The 23,184-nt window shown below is 38.9% G+C and overlaps 1 protein-coding gene across 3 annotated transcripts in view; it reads right to left on the bottom strand.

The window, feature by feature from the left end:
• Positions 1-23,122, bottom strand: part of UGGT1 (UDP-glucose glycoprotein glucosyltransferase 1) — a 48,863-nt gene extending 25,741 nt beyond the window's left edge. For 2 of the 3 annotated variants that reach the window (XM_052803954.1, XM_052803956.1), the window contains exons 1-17: positions 22,735-23,122; positions 19,757-19,895; positions 17,810-17,892; positions 17,123-17,253; positions 16,134-16,246; positions 14,800-14,974; positions 13,392-13,488; positions 11,587-11,665; positions 11,279-11,379; positions 10,308-10,407; positions 9,125-9,185; positions 5,932-6,023; positions 5,165-5,315; positions 4,767-4,886; positions 3,549-3,634; positions 2,960-3,095; positions 1,883-2,014 (exon numbers count right to left, since the gene is read on the bottom strand). In XM_052803954.1, the coding sequence (XP_052659914.1) occupies positions 1,883-2,014; positions 2,960-3,095; positions 3,549-3,634; positions 4,767-4,886; positions 5,165-5,315; positions 5,932-6,023; positions 9,125-9,185; positions 10,308-10,407; positions 11,279-11,379; positions 11,587-11,665; positions 13,392-13,488; positions 14,800-14,974; positions 16,134-16,246; positions 17,123-17,253; positions 17,810-17,892; positions 19,757-19,895; positions 22,735-22,969 (2,031 nt within the window). In that variant the 5' untranslated portion in view covers positions 22,970-23,122. Of the gene's footprint in view, positions 1-1,882; positions 2,015-2,959; positions 3,096-3,548; positions 3,635-4,766; positions 4,887-5,164; positions 5,316-5,931; positions 6,024-9,124; positions 9,186-10,307; positions 10,408-11,278; positions 11,380-11,586; positions 11,666-13,391; positions 13,489-14,799; positions 14,975-16,133; positions 16,247-17,122; positions 17,254-17,809; positions 17,893-19,756; positions 19,896-20,243; positions 20,377-22,734 lie in introns of all 3 variants that reach the window. The other variant, XM_052803957.1, reaches the window with a different exon arrangement.
• Between the last annotated feature and the right edge of the window lie 62 nt (positions 23,123-23,184).

The following is a 23,184-nucleotide window of genomic DNA, read 5'->3' as shown; positions in this document are numbered from 1 at the left end:
GGTTGCTTTTGTTTTGTTTGGATTTGATTTGGTGTCTAGTACGTGAAATGAAAAGGCCTCTCCTGTCATAACGTATTGGGTTTGTGTGGCAAGGTTTTGGTAGCCGCAGGTTACAGGGGCGGTTTCTGTGAGAAGCTGCTAGAAGCTTCCCCTGTGTCCAACAAAGCCAATGCCAGCCGGCTCCAAGACAGACCCGTCACTGGCCAAGGCCAAGCCCATCAGCAATAGTGGTAGCACCTCTGGGATAACAGATTTAAGAAGGGAAAAAAGTTGCAGCGAGCACAGAAACTGCAGCCAGAGAGAGGAGTGAGAACATCTAAGAGGAACAACCCTGCAGACACCAAGGTCAGTGAAGAAGGAGGGGGAGGAGATGTTCCAGACGCCGGAGCAGAGATTCCCCTGCAGCCCGTGGGGAAGACCATGGTGAGGCAGGCTGTCCCCCTGCAGCCCATGGAGGTCCACGGTGGAGCAGATATCCACCTGCAGCCGGGGGAGGACCCCACGCCAGAGCAGGTGGATGCCCGAAGGAGGCTGTGACCCTGTGGGAAGCCTGCGCTAGAGCAGGCTCCTGGCAGAACCTGTGGCCCTGTGGAGAGAGGAGCCCACACTGGAGCAGGTTTTCTGGCAGGACTTGTGACCCCGCAGGGGACCCACACTGGAGCAGTGTGCTCCTGAAGGACTGCACCCCGTGGAAGGGACACACGCTGGAGAAGTCGTGGAGGACTGTCTCCTATGGGAGGGACCCCACACTGGAGCAGGGGAAGAGTGATGAGTCCTGCCCCTGAAGAGGATGAAGCAGCAGAGACAACGTGTGATGAACTGACCCCGTCCCCCTGCGCCGCTGGTGGGGCTAGGTAGAGAATCCGGGAGTGAAGCTGTGCCCAGGAAGAAGGGAGGAGTGGGGGGAAAGTCTTTTGAGATTTGGTTTTATTTCTCATTACTCTACTCTGGTTGATTGGCAATAAATAGTTAATTTTCCCTAAGTCGAGTCTGTTTTGCCTGTGACGGTAATTGGTTGAGTGATCTCTCCCTGTCCTTATCTCGACATGTCTGTCTGTCTTTTATGGGTTTTGATTTCCTCAAAACGCTTTTCCCTTCACTTCCCTACACTTCCCTAAGAAGATGGAAAGCATGTGTGCATACGAGCCTATTTATGTAACCCTGACTGCATTCCTTAAATTTACAGATGTAGGCAGTATTATCTGTGTTACAGAGCTACTGTAGACAGCGTTTTCATTCTTTCTTTTGGAATATTCAACAAAAATACAAACATCCCCCTACAGAACCTCAAATAAAATCTGCTTCATCTCACATATAAGTGATCCAATAGTGATTTGCTCTCCCAGTTTTCTCCATACAGAAAAGTATCAACCCTAAAAATAACTTTTAAGAAATTATTTGAGGAAGATTGTTGAATGCCTTGCTATAGGAAAGGCATTTTGAATTCATCATCATTACTTTATCTCACACAATATTCAAATACTGAGAAAGAAAACCCACACCAATCCTTCCCAGATATTAAGACCCTGGTTTTCTTATGAATCATTGCCATCACCTTAGTTTTTTTCAAGTAATTAGTAAAGTCTGCCTACCAGAATGAAAGCATGACTTACGAGTCACAAAGTTATCTTGGTTCTGGTACTATACATACAGATTTTTTTTAAATATGTGTTACAATACACTATATACATTATGTATATTATATAAAGCCTTGTGCTGAACAAAATACTTATTGAAGTACTACTAAAAGTCATCCAGTGTGATAACAAAATAGCTACCTGGTTAGTAAAAGAATTGGATCAAGAAGTTGTACGTAGCTATATTTTCAGAACAGTGTTGAAGCAAAAAAAAGTAAAAAAAGCTTTATTTCATGAATTCTTACCTTTCTGTTTTGATCATAGGCAGAATCAATTCCCAGAATGCTGCTGACTTCCACATAAGGATACTGTTTCTCAAGAACACTAACCACATGCTCCACTTTCAGCTGATCTCCTGTTTTTACTTTGTTATATATCTGAAAGGCAGATACAAATACAAGTTTACAGCTGCAACTGTAAAGCTTCTGTCCTTATCAAAGCTAAGTTGGCCTGTCACCTGCATTCCAGTAATTATAGTAAGGCATTAACAGCCAGACTGCAAAACATAAATTCATATTTATTAGCTGCAATAACAGCTCCTAAGCACTTGCACATCTTATAGTTATCTTGCTTTGCCTCATAGTCATTCCAGTGAGATTGGAAGGAGGTAAATACCATCTATTTCTTTAAATAATAACTTGCATCTTTAATTAGAAAAGGTATTTGAGGGGGAAAAGTAGCACTTAGGGGAAAAAAGGCTCAAGTAAAGCATATCCAAAGAGCTACCCATCCCTTCAGAACTCAAGACATGCTTACAAACAATACAACAGACCTCACATGTAAAGTAGGTAATTGTTTCCCTCTTGAAGGCACAAGATTTTACTTTGCCTTACAAAGTCATATCGCAAAAGGTAAGAATAAAAGTCATTGTCTTCAAGTCACCAGCAGTTTAATGTTACTGTATGCCCCAGCTTGTCGATTTGTGCAACAATGTCAAACCACAAGTGAAAATGCATTTACTAGCACCTCTGTTACCCTTTGATGTGGCAAAAGTATGCAGCAGGAACTCTTCAAAACAAATTATAGTATTGGAGGGATACAGCAGTTTAGAACTCACTGGCAGAATGAGCAAAGAGGCAGGATCAGAAAAACATGCAAAAGTGTTAAGTGTCACATTTAAATCTAGTCTCACTTGTTAAAGTTAGGTCAGAAGCACTTTACAAAGAAACATGTATTGTGTGGTACTAGTATTCAGAGGTACTCTGAATACTAACCAAGTCAAAGAAAGATTTCTTCCATTATCTACATATTAGCACATTAACGTAATCTTACATACATGGAAAATATTAAAACATTAATTTCCCTTTTAAATGAATACTTACAGACATGACAGTCTGGAAGGCATAATTATTGTCCATTTCTTGTGCCACATAACTGTATGCCCTAAGGAGGGCAACACCAGGATCCTGAAGTCCATCAACATTCTCCAAGTCATTAACCACAAAGACTAGTCCTATCCTGCAATCAAACAAATCCCCACATCATGACTCTATTATACTAATAAATAATCAACTCTTCATACAACTGTCAGCTATGATCATCAGCTTAGACAAAGGCTTCTTCTGGAATAGACTGGTAAGATTTTGAACAGAGCAGCCAGGAATCAGACTTAGGACATATAATCTCTAACGATGAGTCTATCAGAATCTCACCTTGGATGAAAGAGAGATGAAAAGCACTTGCTTTTAAGTTTATTTGGACTGTTAAAGAAACTGAACTCTGTTTTGCTAGTAGCAAAATTATATTAAAAAAATTTTAAATAAGAAACAGTATTTAGTAAATGCCCTTCCCAACCACCAATAGAAGATATGTAAGATTTCTACAGTGTCCTAGCAATGAGAATTTTAAAACTGCAGAAGTCACAAAAATAAAACTGATTTTAAAAAATTCCTGTTAAAACATAGCAATTACCTCAGTGGGATATGGTTACTGAAGAACATCTCTGCCACGTTCAGTAATTCTCCTGTGGTCTCATGAGTAGGATCTACTATCAGCACCTGCATACAAATTGCAAGTGAAAAGTTATATTCCCTTAAGAAGTCAAGATACGGGTTTTTTATTAGAAATAGCTTCATTGACGTCTCAGTGCAGAATTATCAGTCCTATTTTATATGCTGTCACGGAGATGAGGCCCACTAAATAATAGTTTCTTCTAAAGTCTTTAAGTCCATTATCTAAAATATCCAGTCTAAACCACTCCTTTAACCAGAAGAGACCAGACTCCTCACGTACTTTATATCTTTACCTCAGTATACCTTATAGCATCTAGGCTTCCGCCTCTGCATGTGCACAAATCCACCCATTAAGATGTGCATGGGAGATGATAGGCATTTGTCAGAACTGAGGAACACAGCATTGCTCTGCTCAACCCCCTGGAGAGCTGATGCTGCTAAGACATTCTCACAAGCCCAACACAGGCAGAACCAGGCCATTCAGAATGAATTTAGGGCCCTTTATTCATGCCAAGTGTTGTTTTTTCATTTAATAATTTCAATGTTAAAAGTACTGAACTCCAGAGAAAAAGAGAACACATTAATGCTCCCACAGCTTGAGGTGGTTCAAGTCCCTATTTGCCACTAATCAGAGGAGTCCTTTTCTCTATAGGGCCACTCTGCCACATGACAAGAGTTACAGTAAAGAATTTACAAACTCCTTATTAGATCTAACTTTAAGTAGAGACTAGAAGCACACCCAGGATTAAGCTGAGGGCTGTTGATCACCTTTTGAAGCCTTGGTGCAAGAATGCTTTCTAACTGAAACAACTGAAGTTGGTCTAAACCTTGTTAAGAAGGTACTAATTAACAAATTTGAGGGATTTCATTAACCAACTTCAGGTATTACCACAAAGTTGAAATGCACCAAATCCTCACCCATCAGATGATAGATTTTTCCATTGATGAAGCATTTTTTGGCATCTAATGGATGCCAGAGAATCATGCTCAGCAATCTCTGAATCTCAGCCATAACTTACTAGTACAAGTAGAACAAAACCTTTTAGAAAAACATCTTATCTCCAGATATTTCAGTGACAGGGAATCCAGTATATATGCAGGTAAGTTGCAAAAGCTAATGTCCCTGCTGTTGAAAAAACAAAACGCACATTTCATTTCTAGTCAGATTACTACTTACAAAATTATGGAAGTTTTTTCTAATTTGTCTGATCACGCCTGGAAATGTGGGACGCAGCAGTTCTTGCACATTGGAAGGCCAGGAATTATACCGACTGTCAACTTCAAGATTGTTGATCCACTAAGAAAAAATAAAGGCATTTAAATGACTGACAGTCCTCCTGTTTGAGTCTGAGACTGTAAAATATTTTAAAAATCAGACACTATATTGAAAACTGTATGAATAAAAATTTAAGCTTTTTTAAAAGAGCTAATTATATTTATAACCTTACTTTCCTTTTTTTCTTCACTGCAGTTTCAGAGCTGATTGTGAGATAAGAACAAAAGTACCCCTGACAGCTTGAGAATGCACAGCCCAACAGCAAGTAAGATATTTCTTTGTATAAAATTCATACGCACTGAAATAGCAGGGCTTCTGATGTCCACAGCATAGTCGGAATCTGATGGCTGAATGTTCAACTTCAGAACATTGTGCAAGGAAAGACCCTCAATTCCTAAGCTGTGCAGGCCTTCCATAACACGGGCTTCATTGCGTAGCACATCAATCAAGCTGGAAGGAAAAGAAAAAATGTTGAATTTGTATCAACAAGTCTGTCTTGTCTGTGCGTTACTTCTTATTTATCACCTATTTCTAAGTGTCCTAAGAAACTTGAGATAACTTAAACCTATTCAATTATAGTGTATTTCTAGGAAAAACTACATTAAATCAAGATAACTAAAGCATGATATACAGACGTAATTTCAATTCTGTGTTACTGAAACAAATCTTGACAAAGACATAGGGTCATTTTCAGATGAAAAATTTACAGTGGTTTATCCTTTGAGAATCAGTCTACTACCTTCAGAATAAAACCTGTATGTTGACAGTCTTGGAGACCAAAATCTTGCTAGCCATAGCACAGGTCAAAAGAACAGTACAAAGGTGACTTCCCCTTCCAATCTTCAAGGGTATTCCAGTCTTCACATCAGCTTTTTTTTAGAAATGCACTTGCATAAGAGAAGGAACCATGACTTGCTTTTTCCAGTACTTAACAATTAAACCTAGTCTAGATACAGACTTTGTGAAGAAGGTTCAAAACTGTCTAAATGACTTTATCATCCATGCACAAGCAGGATGCAAGCTCCTAAACAGGATACAATTATTCTGAAAAACAAAACATTCCTACCTAAATATGTCCTGAGTGTCTAAATCAATAAGTAGTCCGTTGATGAACAGGGCAGAATCTCCCGGTTGCAATCCTAGTGTTCCTTTGAAATACTGAAACAAAGTAGAAGGCCATTAGAAGAACGCTCTGCACAGAAAAAAATTACTGGAGAGTTTAATGTGTCAAATTGTAGATTTTATCTCCCTCATTGCATTACAAATTGCATTACATTACTTCTCAACTACAGTCCTTGCTGACCTTGTGCACACATCCATACCGGGGAAAAAAACAACTGAAGCTATTTAGTGCTTAGATACATAAATCGGACTTCTATTTGTTTCTTTTTACATGATTCAGTAGTGCACTGGAAAGTCCCTGAGTGGACTTTTTAAATATACTCAGATTAAATGATTAAAAATCCTTGATAGAAGGAATTTCATTTTTTGTTAGCTGACAGCCCACAAAGTAGATGGACAAATAGCATCCAGTTACTTGTCTTAGCTCTTTAACAGGCAGTTTTGGGCAGAACAGACTTAAAATGCTGGAAATTGTGTGGCACTCACTAGTGGAACGAACTACTGCATTTAAGGTACCAATTGAGTCCTGGCCTAGTGGATATGTCATTGAAAAGTAGATGAGCTGCCATTGTAGTCTGATCTCCCTGAAATCAGGCAGCACACAAAGAGAAAAAAGTTTTATCAATATTTTGGAATTTCTTCCAAGTACCTCTGAGCAGTACCCCATTTGAACGGATACTTGCCCCTGAATTGAGGTACCATCAGAGAGAACAATTTTGAACCACAAGAGCTGAAAAAAAACACAGTCCTCCTGAAGCAAATTTCCCACCTCTAGCATGAAAAATTCTGTTGAAAAATTGAAAAATGACATTGCTTTCTTCCGATACCTCATCTTGCAATACCAGTTACAAATTCTAAGAGGCATGATGAACACTGAAGGAGAAACATAGTATTTGGACATTTAAAAATACTAGTATCATGAAGAATGTGAGCAAAGCAAACAGAGGAATAGCAAAGTACCATCTGAAGTACCAAGAACAGAAAAGCAGCATCTGATCAGGAAGAATTTATACATTTTATTAAATAAAAAAAGCTCCCAGAGAAGAGCTGAGTACATGCAGTGTTAAATTGTATCTTTTTGTACATAATTATGTAGTAAACTGTAACTTTACTAATAGTGAACTTCACTGTCAAATAATATCCACACAAACCGAGTCATGCAAAGAATAGCTTTAAAGGGCAGGGTTAGATCTAGCCATATCTGGATCTAGTATTCTAGACATACTTTGAATAAAAATGAATCCACAAAATCATGGGTTTACCTGTGGACCAGTCTGATCTAACACGTAACAGAAAAGCCACCAGGTAGTTTTAGCTTGCACTTACATTCTATACTTTGTCCCTTCCAGAACCACACCAGACGACAGTGTCAAACCGCATCCCTTCTTTTCTGATTTTATCGCTATTGAACAACAAGGGATTTCTCTTTCAGAACAGGAATCTCAGGGGACTTGTAAGTAGATGTCAGGCAACTTTGATTTACTATTAGACTAGCCAAATACCATTGATTAGATTTTAAACAAAGACGTAAGTGTGTACTTAACATACTTTGTATTTTTCTTATTAATACCAAGTAAGACTGAAAAGTATGAAGTAGATCATATAGCAAAAGCTGTTGTTTGGCTTTGTTTTCATTACCATCTTAAACTTTTATTTTGCACTCTATCCAGACTGCCCTACCATGTATATTTTAATTGTTCAAATTTCTGTACAAAAGCCTGTACAAAATTCCCAAGTGGTGGGGGTTTTTTTCTAACGCTTTGCTAATGCGATATACATAACAGAGCTGTTGAAACATTTTTCTGCAAACACCAGAGCCTACTCAGTGACATCCAGAGGTCCCTCATAACCTGGGGTTTTTTATGATTCTGTTTCAAAGCCTACGTAGACTTACTTGGATAGCTGTTAAATTTTATTCCTTCACTAGTTTCACTCTCAAAGCACCACCATTGGAACTATTTCCTCCACATAATATGAAACATTTCTAAGCCATGGCAGAAGGTTTCAAGTTTGTTCTGTGACTTGTAAGTACCAATGAATTCCGATTTCTAAACACTACCTCAAATTGGGTAATGAGAACTAAATTTCTTCTGCATCCTTAAAACTGTAAGAAGACACTTAATGTATTTGCTTTTCAAGCAATAGCTTTCTAACAAGCTACGTTCATCCAGCTTGGACATTTTAAAATAATCTAAAAATATAACTACATTTTGACTCTAATAACTTCCACTAAAAAGCACTCACACTTTTAATATCTAGTTGCTTTTGAGAAGTTCAGAATACAATCAAAACCTGAAATCAGTAACTTGAAGTCAGCCTCTTTTTAACTATTACCCAGGATGAGCAGTGCTATGACATTCAGACTCTACACATTAGCTATACCACTCAAATAAGAACTACGTCAGAGACTGAAAGAAGGCCACTGGGCAGGCACAGTCCTACAAGAAACATACTAACCATCTCTATACAACTTTAGCTGGCAAGTCATCACTACAAATGTGTTACTCAGAAACTAAGTAAAGATGGATGTGACACAGACATCAAAATTTCTACTGCTTCATTTTTGACATAGTCCTGTCCTGTAGATCAGATTAAGACAGCCATGCATGGAAATCCTAAGAACATCTATGCTGTATGTTTTCTGTAAATAAACATCTTCCCCCAGGTTAACAACATAGTACTTTCATTGTATTTAAAGTTAATTTTATAAAGATAAATAAATACAGTTACCAGATTCTGAGTTCAGATACGAAACAGAAGCTCACTTTCATATACGTTAAGAAGTGCTTGCCAAGTAACTATCAGAACAGTTTACTACTGTGAACAACCATTGTAGGAGTAGCTCTGTGAACAAAATCCCATAGCATCATTCCCCAACACAGTGATCTCACTTGAAGAATTTATGACCAATGTTTTCATATTTGAGCAAACAAGCTAAATTATGTTCCTAATCCATGTTTGAAAATCCACCACTTCTTTACTTCCCAGATGCATACTACAACACAGTTGTGTGTGAAAATACCGGGTCATTATTTTAAGCAAAATGTAAATTTTTAAACAGAATCATTATTTTCAAAGCTTGAATTTATATTAAAACCTAAGTGCAAAAGCACTATGTTCCTTTCTAGAAGCATTACCTTTTGGTTCTCTTCAATTTCTGCTCTGAGCTCCGAAGAAACAACTGTTTTTGTTATGGCTCTACAAAAATAAAAACATCATGTTGTGAATCATCTTTCTGTTTATCTAATGGGTAGATTACTTATCTACTTATCCTTCTTTTTTGTACCTTATATATAAATGTATTTAGTCTCCTAGTATAAAGAGCTGCAATCAGAAGCACTTGCACTTTGTGGTACCATTAAACAGTAGGATGCACTATTTTTTCTTATACTGTATAATTCAACAGAACATAAAAATGTTAACCACATGCCAACTCTCAGTGTCTAATTTCACATTAACCATAATAGAAGTGGGCAGCTGCCAGAAAGGTAGAGGTGGAGGCTGGCAGCAGAAAATAGGGGGATTTCACTCCACATTGTGGGTTCCCATTCCTTTCCTTACATTGGATCCAGTGATTGCATCATCACAGAATGGGCGAGTACAGCTCACAGTTCAGACTAAAAATGCAATGAGAGTGCAATGCCTACCTTAAGAAGCTGTAAATGGCACAATCTTAACATCAGTTAGTGGGAAATAAGGCCAGAATTCAGTTTCTTTTTACTCTCAGGTATACCTCCAACTACTCAAAAAGGAGGAGCTCCTATAACAGGACCTCACAACCCAGGTCATGGAATTTGTCAAAAAAAATTTATTTCTAGACTGGTTGGGCAGGCCAGATTATGACTGAATTTCTTGAAATTCATTTAAATGTGCTCAAAACAGTCATTCACAAAGTGCAAAAAACAGTGGAATTGCATATCAGTCTCTGACAAGGGATTGACTGGGCTGTTTAGCAAAGTGGCTCCCAGAAGAAGAGTAGGATCCAGTGAGTAGATAAACCTTAAAGCCACCAAACAGAAAACCTATCCAATAAATTCTTGAGGATTTTATGCAAAAGGTTCAGAAGCATTTCACAACAAGATAGCATGGGTAATTCTGTCAAATTTTCCACCAGTCTACATCAACTGCCATCCAAGAAAAACACTATAAGATCCTCTTTGTAACCATAGGCTGAAGAACTTCTCTGCATAAACATTGCCCAGTGTTTGCTTCCAGCTAAATGGAAACTCAGACATTAACCCAACCAATGCTGCCTGTCTCAGGTTCTGCTCAGAAAAAAGACAGTAAGAAAACTTCCTAGAACTCATAATTATAAGTCACCTGGCCTTTGTAGGAAAGTTCTGACTGAGATCTTTCATGACCATCAAACCATCCACAGGGGGAGCAGTCAAAATGCGAGCAGCAGTTTGAAAACTTAAATCTAGAAGTGAAAAAATAGAAGTCAAGAACTCTAAACTGAAAACAAGCCAATGCAGAGTCATCTTAACTTTAGCTTTCATCTTTTTTGCTTATTTGTTACTTATGAAAATTCATTTTCTATCTGTGCCTTTAGATACTTTTTTTTAAATCTTCTTCCTTGTATTCAACTTCTATATGTTGCCTTCAAGTAAGTAACCCTTTCAAAATGAACCAATGTATCCCGTCTATAGGTAGCTTCAATGAGGCCAGACCATCACCTTTTTTTTTTGGCTGAGGTGGGAGGATCTGCCCTTCAGAAGGGATCTGGGTACTTGTTTCACAAGCTAGAAATATGAACAGCCATCTGTTGGACATAGGTAGATTCTCTGTGGCTACAACATACGTTCAGCATTTCGAATTACTCTTTCAGAGGACGAAAAGCCTTTCCACAGGCCTCTACAGATGATTTCCAGGGAAAAAGGCCAGAGTTGCATGCAGATGCATTTGAAACACAGTTTTTCTTTGGTCTTGAGAAATCTCAGCTTTCCACACCAAGAACGTGACCATGGAAAGAAACTTTACATTTCCTTTGCTTTTCTGCTTTTAGCAGATCATACAAGTAGTCAGTTTAAGAGCAAGTGGCTTACTGTACTTCACAATATAGAAAGCAAACCTCATTTCAGAAGTCCTGTGAAACAATCTTTCTAAAAGCTATTTCAACAGGACTCTTACAAAGGCGCTTTAGAAAATCCAGCATTTTCCAATGCAGGAATTTACAGTCAAACTCTCTCAACTGTACGCAGCCACTAGCAACCTCATTTGCTTAGAACACAAGAAGATATGTTTACATTAAGTTTTTGCAGTACAATACTGAAAGTCTTCATGCAGACTACCTTGTAACTGCCATACTTTCAATGGTGCCATTTCATTGGTACTTTCCACGAGGTGTCTTCTAAGCTCTTTCAGCTCTTCTGTCAAGTCAGGATACAACTGCCTAAAAGGGTAGGAGGGTAAAACAACTTCTGTGGTTTCCTATAAGTAAGTCTGCTGCTAATTCAAAGAAACTTAACATGAAAAGGTATGCTGCTAACACGTATGGATAACCCAGACATTTAAAAAACAGTAACAAAGCAAAAGATCAGCATCTCTCCATCAAGTTTTTTGATACGACAAAGACAAACAACTTCCAACTGAGTTTTACCTTAGTTTTCCAAACAGAAATCCTTGCACTTCATCAATAGGGTCATTTTCATCTATTACTGTAGCATTCACATCTGTGCCTGTAGACACACAGAGAAGATCACTACTACCAAGCTATCCAGAAACAGTTCTCACACTCATTTTGACTAGTTTAACAAAACTACACTGCAGTAACCAAAAAGAAGAAAGAAAGGGCAAGTTTCAGGTTTACTTTTATACCTGTATCCAAGAGATGTTACCTTTATAAATGAACACAGTAACAGCTGAAATAAAACCAAGTTGGATTATTGAGAAGGAAAAGCTTTTGATGAGTGGAAATCTCAGAGACCTATGCATTGCAGAGGAATTCACTAGGACCTAGGAGCTTTCAGGACATGCCAGCTTTGTAGAGTAAGTGCTAAGCTTCAGTTGTGAATACAACCCTGATTTTAGCCCAAAAATACATGACAAAAAAATAGTATCTGAGTAAAGTCCAATTCTGGGCTTAAACATCAAAAAGAAATCCGCGCAAAAGACTCACATGATCTCCTAACTAGCTGGACACAAGCCAGCTCCAATCTAGATGTTTTGTGCTCAAGTCTAACTAAAGGTCCTGACCTCTTAGATGAGCATTTGCTTCTGGACAAGCCAAAACAGCACAGGCATGAAAAAAGACTGCCTAGTCAGAACTCGCCTGGAATCAGACAGGAGCTGATGAAAACCATGTACCTTTAATGTGCAGCTAACTATCTATGAGCTATTTACAGCTCGTAGCAATGCAAGTAGTTTGTCCATTTTGTAAAACATTCTAGATTACCACATCAATATTGGCATAAAACTTCAGAAGTTTACAAATAACAAATCTTCCCCACAATTACTTCCCCCACACACACACACCTGAAGAGACAAAGGCCTACAATGCCCTATTCTACAAACAATATCAGGGCTTTTGCATGCCTTTTTGATGACAGATTAATGGAAATTCTCACAAAGTAATAGAAATCTTAAATTGGATCACCTCCTCTACTGTGTTAGTTGCTCTTAAAATTAAATACTTTTACAAATATAGACCAAAGGTTTTATGTGTCTATACTTTAGATGGTTGCAAAATATTCTGAGTCAGAGTTTAGATCTGTATCTAGAAGCTGATAAAACTGCAAAATCCTGAAGAACCCAATTCAAAATCCGAGTTCTGTTCTCCACAACTGCTACCTTGAACTAAAAAAAAAAAAATTTTTTTTTTCTTTTACTTAAGTCCAAGATAAAAGCAGGACATTCTGGGGTTTTATGTGTGTGTGAAAGTCTAAATAAAAAGTATTACACGCACACACAGATTACCCAACAAAATACTTTTGGCAGGTGCATTAGAGTTTGCAAAACAGAGATCAGTGCTCTAAAGAAAGCGGCAAAAGCAAAAAAATCATGCTAAATTCTATGTTCCGTTTTCCCAAAGAACAAGACCAGGAAACACAATCTGCTCTGAGGATGGATAAGCTAAGGCAAATTAAGGTAGAGGAATTGCTTTACATCTGCAGAGCATTTGGTTATCTGGTAAAAAATTAGTTGCATTAGTAGTGCCATCACTAGGATTTAGTCCAGAGTCATGACTCCATTGTGCCCAGCATTTCACAAAGACAGAAGACAAGTGTCATGGCAAAGATATGCTTCATAAAGAACATAATCCCAAAAGAGAGAGAAGTGATTTCAGAGCTGAAGAAAGAAGAGTATCTGCAATTCAGACAAACAGTCATTCATATTAAGAGAAATATAAAATTATCTTTGCAAAATTAAAATGTTCACACTAAAATAGTTAAAATAATAATTCACCTTTCACCTGTGTATCATCCTTGGCCTTATACTCTGTACTTTTAATAGCCAGTTCCACACCATACCCAGAGAGGTAGACTTTTTCTTTACTGGGATTCTGTAAGGAAAAGCAAACAGTAAAATATTGCCACTCTTTGTTTTGATGTACAAATTAAAAGCTGCCATTTCCCAAAACTAAGAAATTTCAATCTGGTACACATTTCAGACATAACTGGTAATGCATAAGTGAGAAACAAAAACAATGAGTGATTCTGCAGTAATATACTGTAGTAATTATACTTCCTATTGTATTTCAACAAAATTTTTGAAGTTCAGAGAGTAAAGATATCTCTATGAACAAAAAAACCACCGAAAACCACAAAGCAAAAAGGAACACAAAACAATGTTTTCAGGATTCAGCGTGTAAGCCAATTAGAGCAGGACAGACTCTTGTCATCAAATCAGATAGAGGAAGGAGAGGAACTTCAACTGTGATGTTCAAAAATGAAACGTTTGCTAAAGAGTTACAACACAGAATTTAAAAAAATGGATAAATCAGTGACTCAAGAGACGCATAATTAGTTCTGACTTTAATGGGAAACAAACGTGATCAGTTGTTAAAAGTATTTTGAAGTATACAGGAGTCACACAACTGTGTCAAGATCTATTGTGTAATACACCTCATTTTGAATGTAAATACTCTTCCCAACACTGATAAACAAATTACTTTTTAAAAGGAAAGTGGTGTATGCACTGTATGACTTTATTTTATCACAAGTGCAAATGTTGCTAGAAGTGAACCAGCTGATGCTTTTTTTGCATTCAGGTCTGGCTACTTACTTGCTACACCGCAGGTTTTAGAAACATTAAGCAATATTCAGGAAAAAAGTAAACTCAAATTTCTCAGAGCTTTTGAAAAGTAGAGTTAAACTCTAATCCAGTGGTTATGGGCAATTTAGCAGGGAGGGAGATGGAAACCAGGATAAATTGCACTAGGACTGCTAAGTGGTTTTGTAATAAAATGGCTACAGAAACAATGCCTTTCATTTGAAAATGGTACCTTAAGGTTAATCCCTGCTTTTCATATCAAGTAACTAAGTGGCCTGACTGTGGAAGGATCTGACTATTTCCTGTAATCTAATACAGGTAGAGCAACTTTTTTTTTTTTTTTTTTTAGATTAAACTCCGGAATTTACCTGGAGTTTAACTCTGCATTTGTAAAATCAAATGATCCTCTTATTCAAACAATTGTGAGATTTTAAATATTCTGAATTCCTCAGCTACATGCAATAAAAAATAAACTTTTGAGTATTCCAAATAACTACCAAGCAGTAACACATTTTGCAAATGTCAATTTAAAGGGAACAAACCCAGGCCAGTTACTCTATCCATGTCAAGTACCTTTGTCACAATGCGCAAATATACTTACAGCAATATAGTGTCTGAGGACATAAGTGATTTCTCCTGCCTCAGCCTTTAAAACAAGCCTCTTATGGTATCTGTAGAACTCCTCTGAGCCAATCTCAGCGTAAAGTATGACAACAGGACTTTCGGGGTTTGACACCGGGTATTTGTGGTCCCCTTTGAACAAAAATGGCTTTGGCCTATGAGTAAACATTGAAGATTATCACACTGTGATTCATAGCATTTCCTCACTCAATGCAAGATGCAAAATTTCTTTTTCTCATGTTTAATCACTGTTCCTGTCTTCACTGAATACATATGTCAAGTTATTCCCATATTACCAAGGTCAGCAGCAATTGATGCATGCTGATAAAGCTTTGTTAAAAATGGACATATGAAAATGAAACAAGTAGTTAGGTGCTATTTTGAATCTACTATGATCCTTATTTTAAAAATTAACCACTTCCCTTAAATTTTCAATTAACTTTTTTTTTTTTTCCAATTGTGATTCATAAATTCTGTATTAAAAAAAATAAAAAGGCTAACAGAGCAAATGTTCCAGGAACTCAAATTCAAGAGGACCCTTACCTTGGCTTAGTATACAAACAAGAAAGTGAATGAGAAGATGATTTTCAACTTCTGTTTATAAATTTTGTCTAAAATACAATGAAATATTTAAAATATTCCCAGTGAGTCAGAAGAATAGGATGTGAGCTATAGATGCCATATGTCTGCACATTGACAAAAAACCCCTTATGCTTACAAAACACAAAACTGCCAAGATTACTATGAAGATAAACAGAAATTTAAGGTTGGTTTGTTTGTTTGTTTTTTAAAGAGGTATTATAGTTTCTTTTTATTACTAAAAGTTTCAATCAAGTTCTGTTCTTGTAAAGAAATCTGAATTTGAAATATATTGTGTGGTAATAGTTTTCTTTGTTAATGCTGAGAAAATTATATAGGGAAGAAATAATATGCATGCTTCAAGCCATTCATGAAACAATCTCCATTATATTAATTATCATTTTAATATGCAGCCCAGCTCTTTATTTCCCTACATACTGAAGACTTTCCTGAGAATTCCTACTGTCCTTCAATAAATTGTTTCCAACTTTTCCCATGCACTTGGAAAGCATTCCTCCTCACAGCAGAATATCAAAGAGCAAGGGATAAGAAAACAATCATTCCAATCTGGATTAATAAGAAATAAGAGACTGCCAATTGATGCAAGCAATGGACACTATAAATCAATATTGAAGAATGTAGAAACTACTGGTTTATTACAATCTCTTTGTAGCAGTAAGTCTAACTAGGTTAAATTTTAAGAGCTAATCCAATGATAGGAAATTAAGCAAATACCTTTCTGAAGCTGCCTGTAAAAGGTTTCCAAGAGAGTCAAATTCACACATTGTCTCACCATGCACAGCAAAAAATAGGGTACAGCCTTTTGGTGGAGGTTCATCTGCTGCTATCTGTATTAAAATATTTGTAATGAAGTAGGTTGAATGTTTGCCCTTAGAACAAGTGAAAATGGTGACAGCATAGCTCTGTATCAATTGCTCTTCTTTGATTTCCTAAATTCTAAACTAGTACTTCTTCCCTGCTTATTACATAATTTAAATGCAAGGTAAAAATTGCAAAATTGAGAATTAAGTCTTAACTTATTATAAATAGTTTTCTAGTCTATTACTATTAAGTGTAATATTAGTTCCAGGTACAAAAAGCGAGGCTTGCAATTGGGGGGTTTGGGGCTGGTTTTTTTTTTTTTTTTTTTGCATTACACATCAGAAACCTCTATATTTGTTAAACATCAAATGATAAAATTGTTCCAGATGAAAAAGGAAGATGTCTTCTAGTATTACTTAGATAAAGCACATTATAATGCGAGACAATTTGCAATGAACTGTATGATACCCCAAGTTTGAAAGAGAACAGAGTACAACGAAATTCCATTCATGGGTTCTAATCATTAGAGCTATATATTCATGGATTACTACCTTCAAGTAAGTAAAACTGAACAATGGGAACAGCAGCAGCATCACAAGTACCAACGGAGCCATAGGGATTTTCCTCATAAAAATCTTCATACCTTTATTAGTGCAGCAGGCATCAAAGATACACAGACATTTCAAAATCCCAATTCTTCAGTCTACTCTGGACAAATGGATTGAAATTCGGTACCCGATGAAATTAGAATATACATGCGCTCTTCAGCTGAGGTGTATGAAGCACTTTATCAAAAACCTTGAACTGATTTTCTCAAATGTCTCCTTACACAGCTCACTCCTTCCTGGGCCTTACATAATGCTCTACAAATCATTTGAGGAGTTCCCCTGTGCTGTACTAACCTGTTGAAAAGCTTGAACTGTTGCAGAATAAGAGCGTAAAGACAAGGAAAATTTCAACAAATTCTGCTGCAAAGGTGACAGGCTCTGACAGGCTACTTTCAGCATTTCATGGTAAGAAGAATAATCGCTACCTGCAAAGTCAAAGTACAAGCAGTTATCTTTCTATACCATGTTCTCATTGAAGAGGGACTTTTCATCTTAATTGTGATTTATACTAACAGAAGCCCATTACATTAATTGTAAATATGCACATGACTGTTCCTCCTCAATTTTCATTACAGCCAGTTCTACAGATGGATGAGAGTGAACTTCAATAGAGATCCATGAGAGTACACTTATATACATTCCTGAGGATGCAAACATACGCTTGGGGAGGAGGGAAACAGTTAAAAGCTCCCATTTAATTTCAGTTGAGAAATAAAAACACAGAGAAAAAGCATTTATAATATTTTATACTTCATGTTGAAACAGAAACTGGCAAGCAAAACATGTTTCAGACTTGTCCACGACAGCTTTTGTCAAACAGATATCCAAAAGCCTTGAGCACTTCACAGTAAAAACATCACTGAAATCAGTCCTCATCTGACTTAGTATTATACTAACACAACTGAAGACAAAACATTTTAGTTTATTTTTCAACCATGTCAACTATCAGTCATCATCAAGAAGAACATTATGAAAACTTACCATCATGTTCAGATGTCTTAATATTTTGACTGGCTTCAACAAAATTCCAGAATTTTTCTTGACCTTCTTCTGATAAAAATTCACTGAGTAAGAAGAAAAGAGTTAGCTAGATCTATGAATTTTCTCTCAAGTTACAATTCTAATATTTGTGAAGCTTTACAGAAAGTTAGCTCCTACCGTATGTTTACCTATATCAGAAAACCATATGTTACTAGAAAAAGCAGACCAGGAAAGCTAAAAAACAAAGCAACCCAAACAAATATTAGTTGCAGGCCAGAACAAACACGTAGTACATGAAAGAAGTTTGTAAAGCACATATTAATCTCTCAAAGACCACTGACAGACAGCAGTGCACATGCTGGGAGCTCTCTTCCCTAATGCATATCTTTGCTACCTATCTTTTATGAGAAACATACATTTTTTGTTTACTTTGCTGTAACAAACTGTAGTTTGTTGGAACTACTAGCTTTGGTGGGGGTTTTTGTTTGTTTGTTTTTAAATGAGGAAAAGGAGAAGTCACAGCTTCAAATAATGATGTTGTAATTCACCATATATTAAGCTTATGATTAAGCAGGTATACAATGTTAGATAGTAAAATAATTCTCTAAACATTGCTAACATCAAATACTTCATCATGTCTAAACCTGTAACATGCTTCACATGCTAAAGGATGCTACAACACAAGATTTGGAGCCTACTACCTGCCCCAATAGCTTGTGTGTTCATTTCAACCTGTTCTGACCTAAGCTGGTAAGTATTTCTTGAACAATTGGGTAATGAATTGCAGTGCTGGGCTAAGTAAATTGAACAGGAGGAATGATTTTACACTGCAGTGCTGTATCATTCTGCAGTTCACCCCTACTGACCTAAAGTCTTTGAATGTAATGGTTAGGTTATATATCAAGCCTGTGGTACATTATTTTAATTATTTGCTTACTATTTCACAGTCTCTTACGGGGAGCTTTTCCCCAGCAAATGTCTTGCATTGTCAGGGTATTTAAATCCTGGCATTAAGACCTGAGCTTTGTATTTTATTGCTTAAGGATTTTTCAGTCTTCAACTTCTATAGAGAACGTTACAGAAAAGTAATTTCACCCAGGACACACCTATCCTACCACCCAAAGCCATGCCCATCTCAATGAAACCCATCAATGCTCAACTATTTTCATGTGAGCCAGTCTGCCATAACACAAGCAGAATTCTGTATTTGGCAGCACCCTTAAGTGATACAAAATTAAGCGCACACACACACTTACACAGAAATCTAGGAAATCCTATTTTGCATAGACATATCCAAACTAGAATACCACAAAAAGAAATGATGGGGACTTCTAAAGTGCTAAGTAGACTGGCAGTGAAAGGACAGCATTTTGCTTTCTTTTTTCAATAGCATCTTTTTTAAAAAAAAAAAGTCTTTAATACCATAGAAGAAATCTCCCCAGGCTGACTTGCACAACTCTTAACAAAGCAGTTGACTTTAGATAATCAATCCACAACTCACATGAACAAAGTTAAACTCAAGCTTAACTGAGCTAAACATACACAAGCAACAGATACGTATCAAAACCTACAGTCATTATTGAAGTCAAAAGTCTTTTACTGTGGAATCTTACAAAGACCATGCTAAACCTCTCAATCTAGTGCTTTGAGTAAAAATTCATAAGGCAAAAAATACTATGGAATTATTCATTGTTATTAATGTTTTTTCTAATGCACGGTGAAAGAATTTATCATGCAAAAAACTACTATCTCCTTTAAAATATTCATCCCATCTCCCCAAGCACAGCAATGATCATGTTCAACTAAGTATTACTATTGCTAATGAATTAGTAACAACCAGAATCCAAAGCACCACAAATCAGAACCCAAAGCACCACAAAACAAATGAAAAAGAGAACACATTACCTCATCCTCTAAGCATATTCTGATTTGTCACAGTGCACTTACCTTGTTTCAAGTAATAAAGGAGTTGAAGACCACTTTGTAGTTAGGGATGTTGTCACAGCCTTAGAATCTCCTTTTACAAGTGAAGAGCTGAACCAGATTCCAAGAAGTGCAATGAGTATTCCCATTTTATAGAAAAAGCCTAAAAAAGATGAGGCAAAAAAAGATAGTTTTGCATTGTCTCTTTTTATAAATACAGAATCTCACATATCCAAATATAATAAAGCATATTTTAAGATTGAGACAAGGATTTTAAGATCTGACTCCTGAGCTGCCATTAAACCTAAATCAGTTCCAGCTTCCTCTATGTTTATGCTTTCAAATAAACTTGCTTCTGTTCTAGGACACCCACATCATACACTGCTTGCTTTCAGAAGAGGTATTACAAGCTGCCTATCTCAAATTAGGTGGAAAACGAACCCACTTTTCATTTTATGGGAGGTACAGTCACATTTTGTATTTGCACAGGTACATCAGCTAGTGTACTAACCAATGTCGGAAGAGCCAGGCAAGGTTAAGGTTCCCTAGTCAGCCCTTTAGGTTCTGCTGGGTAGAGCGGACTTCTCTGGGGAACGAAGAAACAAGCATTTCCTGGATGCACTAAGTACCACCAACTTTAGAAGCTGAAAAATGAACAAAATAATGAAGATAGACTCAAATGATACAACTTACTGCGAGAAATGAGCCAGGGGCAGGGAGGAAGTGGGAGGGCAGAAGCCATTTCTTTGTTGCCCTTCATGTCTACTTTCTCGCCTATATATTCTCTGACCTATTCACCATAACACAGCTGTGTGGCATGTCCTTGCCCACAACTCTTTTAAGCTTATGGAAGACTTGAATTCTCCTGTTAGCTTTCCATTCCAGTCTCCAAAAATTCAAGGGTTTTTTCCCCTCTCTGACTAAAGTATAATATACACCCAGGCACTCTCTCACTTCTTAATCCTTATTTGTCTGGATAACTCATTTTCCATTCGTCCCCCAATTGGAAAAATAGGCTACTCAAATTCCCAGTATATCACACCTAACAACCTGCCCAGATCTAACTCATGTCTCTTTTTCATAATGATCTTAGTGTAAAATATAGTCTTTGCATATGTGTTATATATTTGTAGCTCTACCTGTGTGTATACATATAGATAAAACAACCTCATCCTACTCCCTTTAAAAATTTACACTACTCCAGCTAAATGTTCACCAGCAATGACTCACCCATTACCTTTCCTGTATCTCAACATCTTTTCTTTCAGAATAAAACCAGAAATGCCCTGCTATAATACACAAAGAGCAACTTGCTCAGCTGCACACGACATTTGTTTTACGCTGCACCTGTGAAGCAGACAGATGGCATCGCATGACACAGAACAGTTACAACTGCCACTCGCTGTGTGCAGAGGAGGAAGCTCAGTCAATATTTGTAGAGTGAAACCTTGGCTCCTGCCAAGCACAACAAAAAAACAAGGTCTGCAGTTCCTCCCAGAATTGGGTCCTTCTTATTCACTGCAAATCATACACAGTAGTTTGGAACATGTAAATGAATATACTGTACTGCATTCTTATGACTAAAACTCCTAGGCTGCTCTCTCACGCCTGCTTTCCTATTCTGTGAGAGACTGTAATAAAAGCCTTTTTCTGTATGCAATAGGAAAAAAAAAAAAAGGACACATTTGTCACCTGACACCCAGTTTAGCCAACTGAAAACCTGCAGATCAGAAATATCTACGCTCCCTGAATAGTAACAGCCATAAAACAAAGGAAAGACCAGTATCTCAAAGAAAAATAAAAATACACCACAGAGAACAGAAGAGGTGAGAGGCACAGGAATGAGCATAAATGACATGAGGAAATCCAGCTGTGTTCTGTGTGAAGTAACAAAGCAAAAACCAATCTGAATAAAGACACTGTAAAGTGGATTTTTCGAGCCTCATTTGTAAATATGGTTTGAAAAACCTCCTTATTTCTCCTCCAATTACTCAGTTTAAAATACAGTTGACTTCTGGAAACTTGCACATCCAGCCTTAGAGAAAGGAATAAATCATCCCACAGCTACAGGTCCTGCCGGACGGCGAGAGCACTGACCTCTGCCATGTACTGCAAGGTCTGCCTGGCAGCAAGCAGGTGAAACACACCACTTCAGGGAAGGGCAAATGAAAAAAGACCTACGGCTTGGACAACGATGCCAACTGCCAGCGTCAAGGCCGCAACGCTGAAGTGAGGTATCTGTCTCCACCTAGTATTGTAAGCGGTAAAGATCGCCCGAAGAGCTTCTGCAAGCATGTCTTTTAAAGTGCAGCTATCGTGTTGCTGTACTACGGATGCTGAAACTCAAACATGGCCTTTCACTGATTAGTCCTACATCGCATGCTCAAAGAGCTCTGACTAGAAATAATTTGTTCCAGCTACTAGCTAACACCCAGCGTGCTTTCAGAAGAACGTCACCCGTCGCACTACACTTCCGACGCACGGCACACTAACCGAGTAGCGGCGACGCAGACGCTGCTGCTGACTCAAATAAAAAAAAAAACAAATTGGGACGTCTGTTCGTTAACGGCGAAGGGCCTTTAACCCCCGATCGCGGCCTCTGAAGCTCGCCAGTCACTCACGGCCGCTGACTGGCCGACACCAGCGAAGCGCAGAGGCCGCACGCGGCTCGAGGGGCCCCGCCACCGCCGTGCCGCAGCGGTGCCGACCGCGCAGCGACGCTCCTCTCCGCAGGGCTGAAGGGGGCGGGGGGAACGGCGGCGTAGCGGTGCCCGGCCCCGGCCGCCCGCTCCCACCCAACCTGCCCCGCCGTAACCGCCGCCGGGGCCGGCCGAGCCCCGCACGGCGGAGGCGCCCTGAGGGAGGGAGGCGGCCCCGGAACTCCGCCGGCCGCTCACGGGCCGCGGCCGCCCCGCCGCCTCAGGTGCCACCGCCGCGCGCGCCCCCTCGCCTGCTCCCCTGCCCTGCCCTGTCCCGCGCGCGGGTCGCCGTGGTAACCGCACCTGGGAGCAGCCGCCACGCTCCCTTCCGGCTCGTGCCGCTCCCGCCGCTTCCGGGGACGCCGCTTCCGCTGACGGGCGAGAGGGGCTGCAGCGCCATAGAGTTATAGCGGGGCAGCGCCAGACTGTCATCTGGCCGCCATCTTGGGGGGGGTCTCAGCGGGTGGCCGTTCCGCCCTCTCCTCCCGCCGCTCGGCGCGGGTCTCAGCCCGCGGGTGGGAGGGCCGGGCCGGGCCATCTCATCTCGCCTTCCCTTCAGCGTCCCGTTCCCGGCATCGCCCGTGGCCGCCGGTGCCTGGCGCTGCGCAGCCCGGAGCCCGCCTCAGCCCGGGGCGGGGGCCGGGTCGCCGAGTCCCGCCGCGCTGCGGCGAGGGCGAGGGTGGCGTTAGCGGCGTCCTGCGCGTCCGCGGAGTGGGCAGCCCCGGTAAGGCGGCAGGCGGGGCGCGGTCACGT

Source organism: Harpia harpyja, chromosome 12, assembly GCF_026419915.1.
Source record: "Harpia harpyja isolate bHarHar1 chromosome 12, bHarHar1 primary haplotype, whole genome shotgun sequence".
NCBI lineage: Eukaryota > Metazoa > Chordata > Aves > Accipitriformes > Accipitridae > Harpia > Harpia harpyja.
Note: the sequence above shows the minus strand (reverse complement) of the source record. Positions and strands in the feature narration are given on the sequence as shown.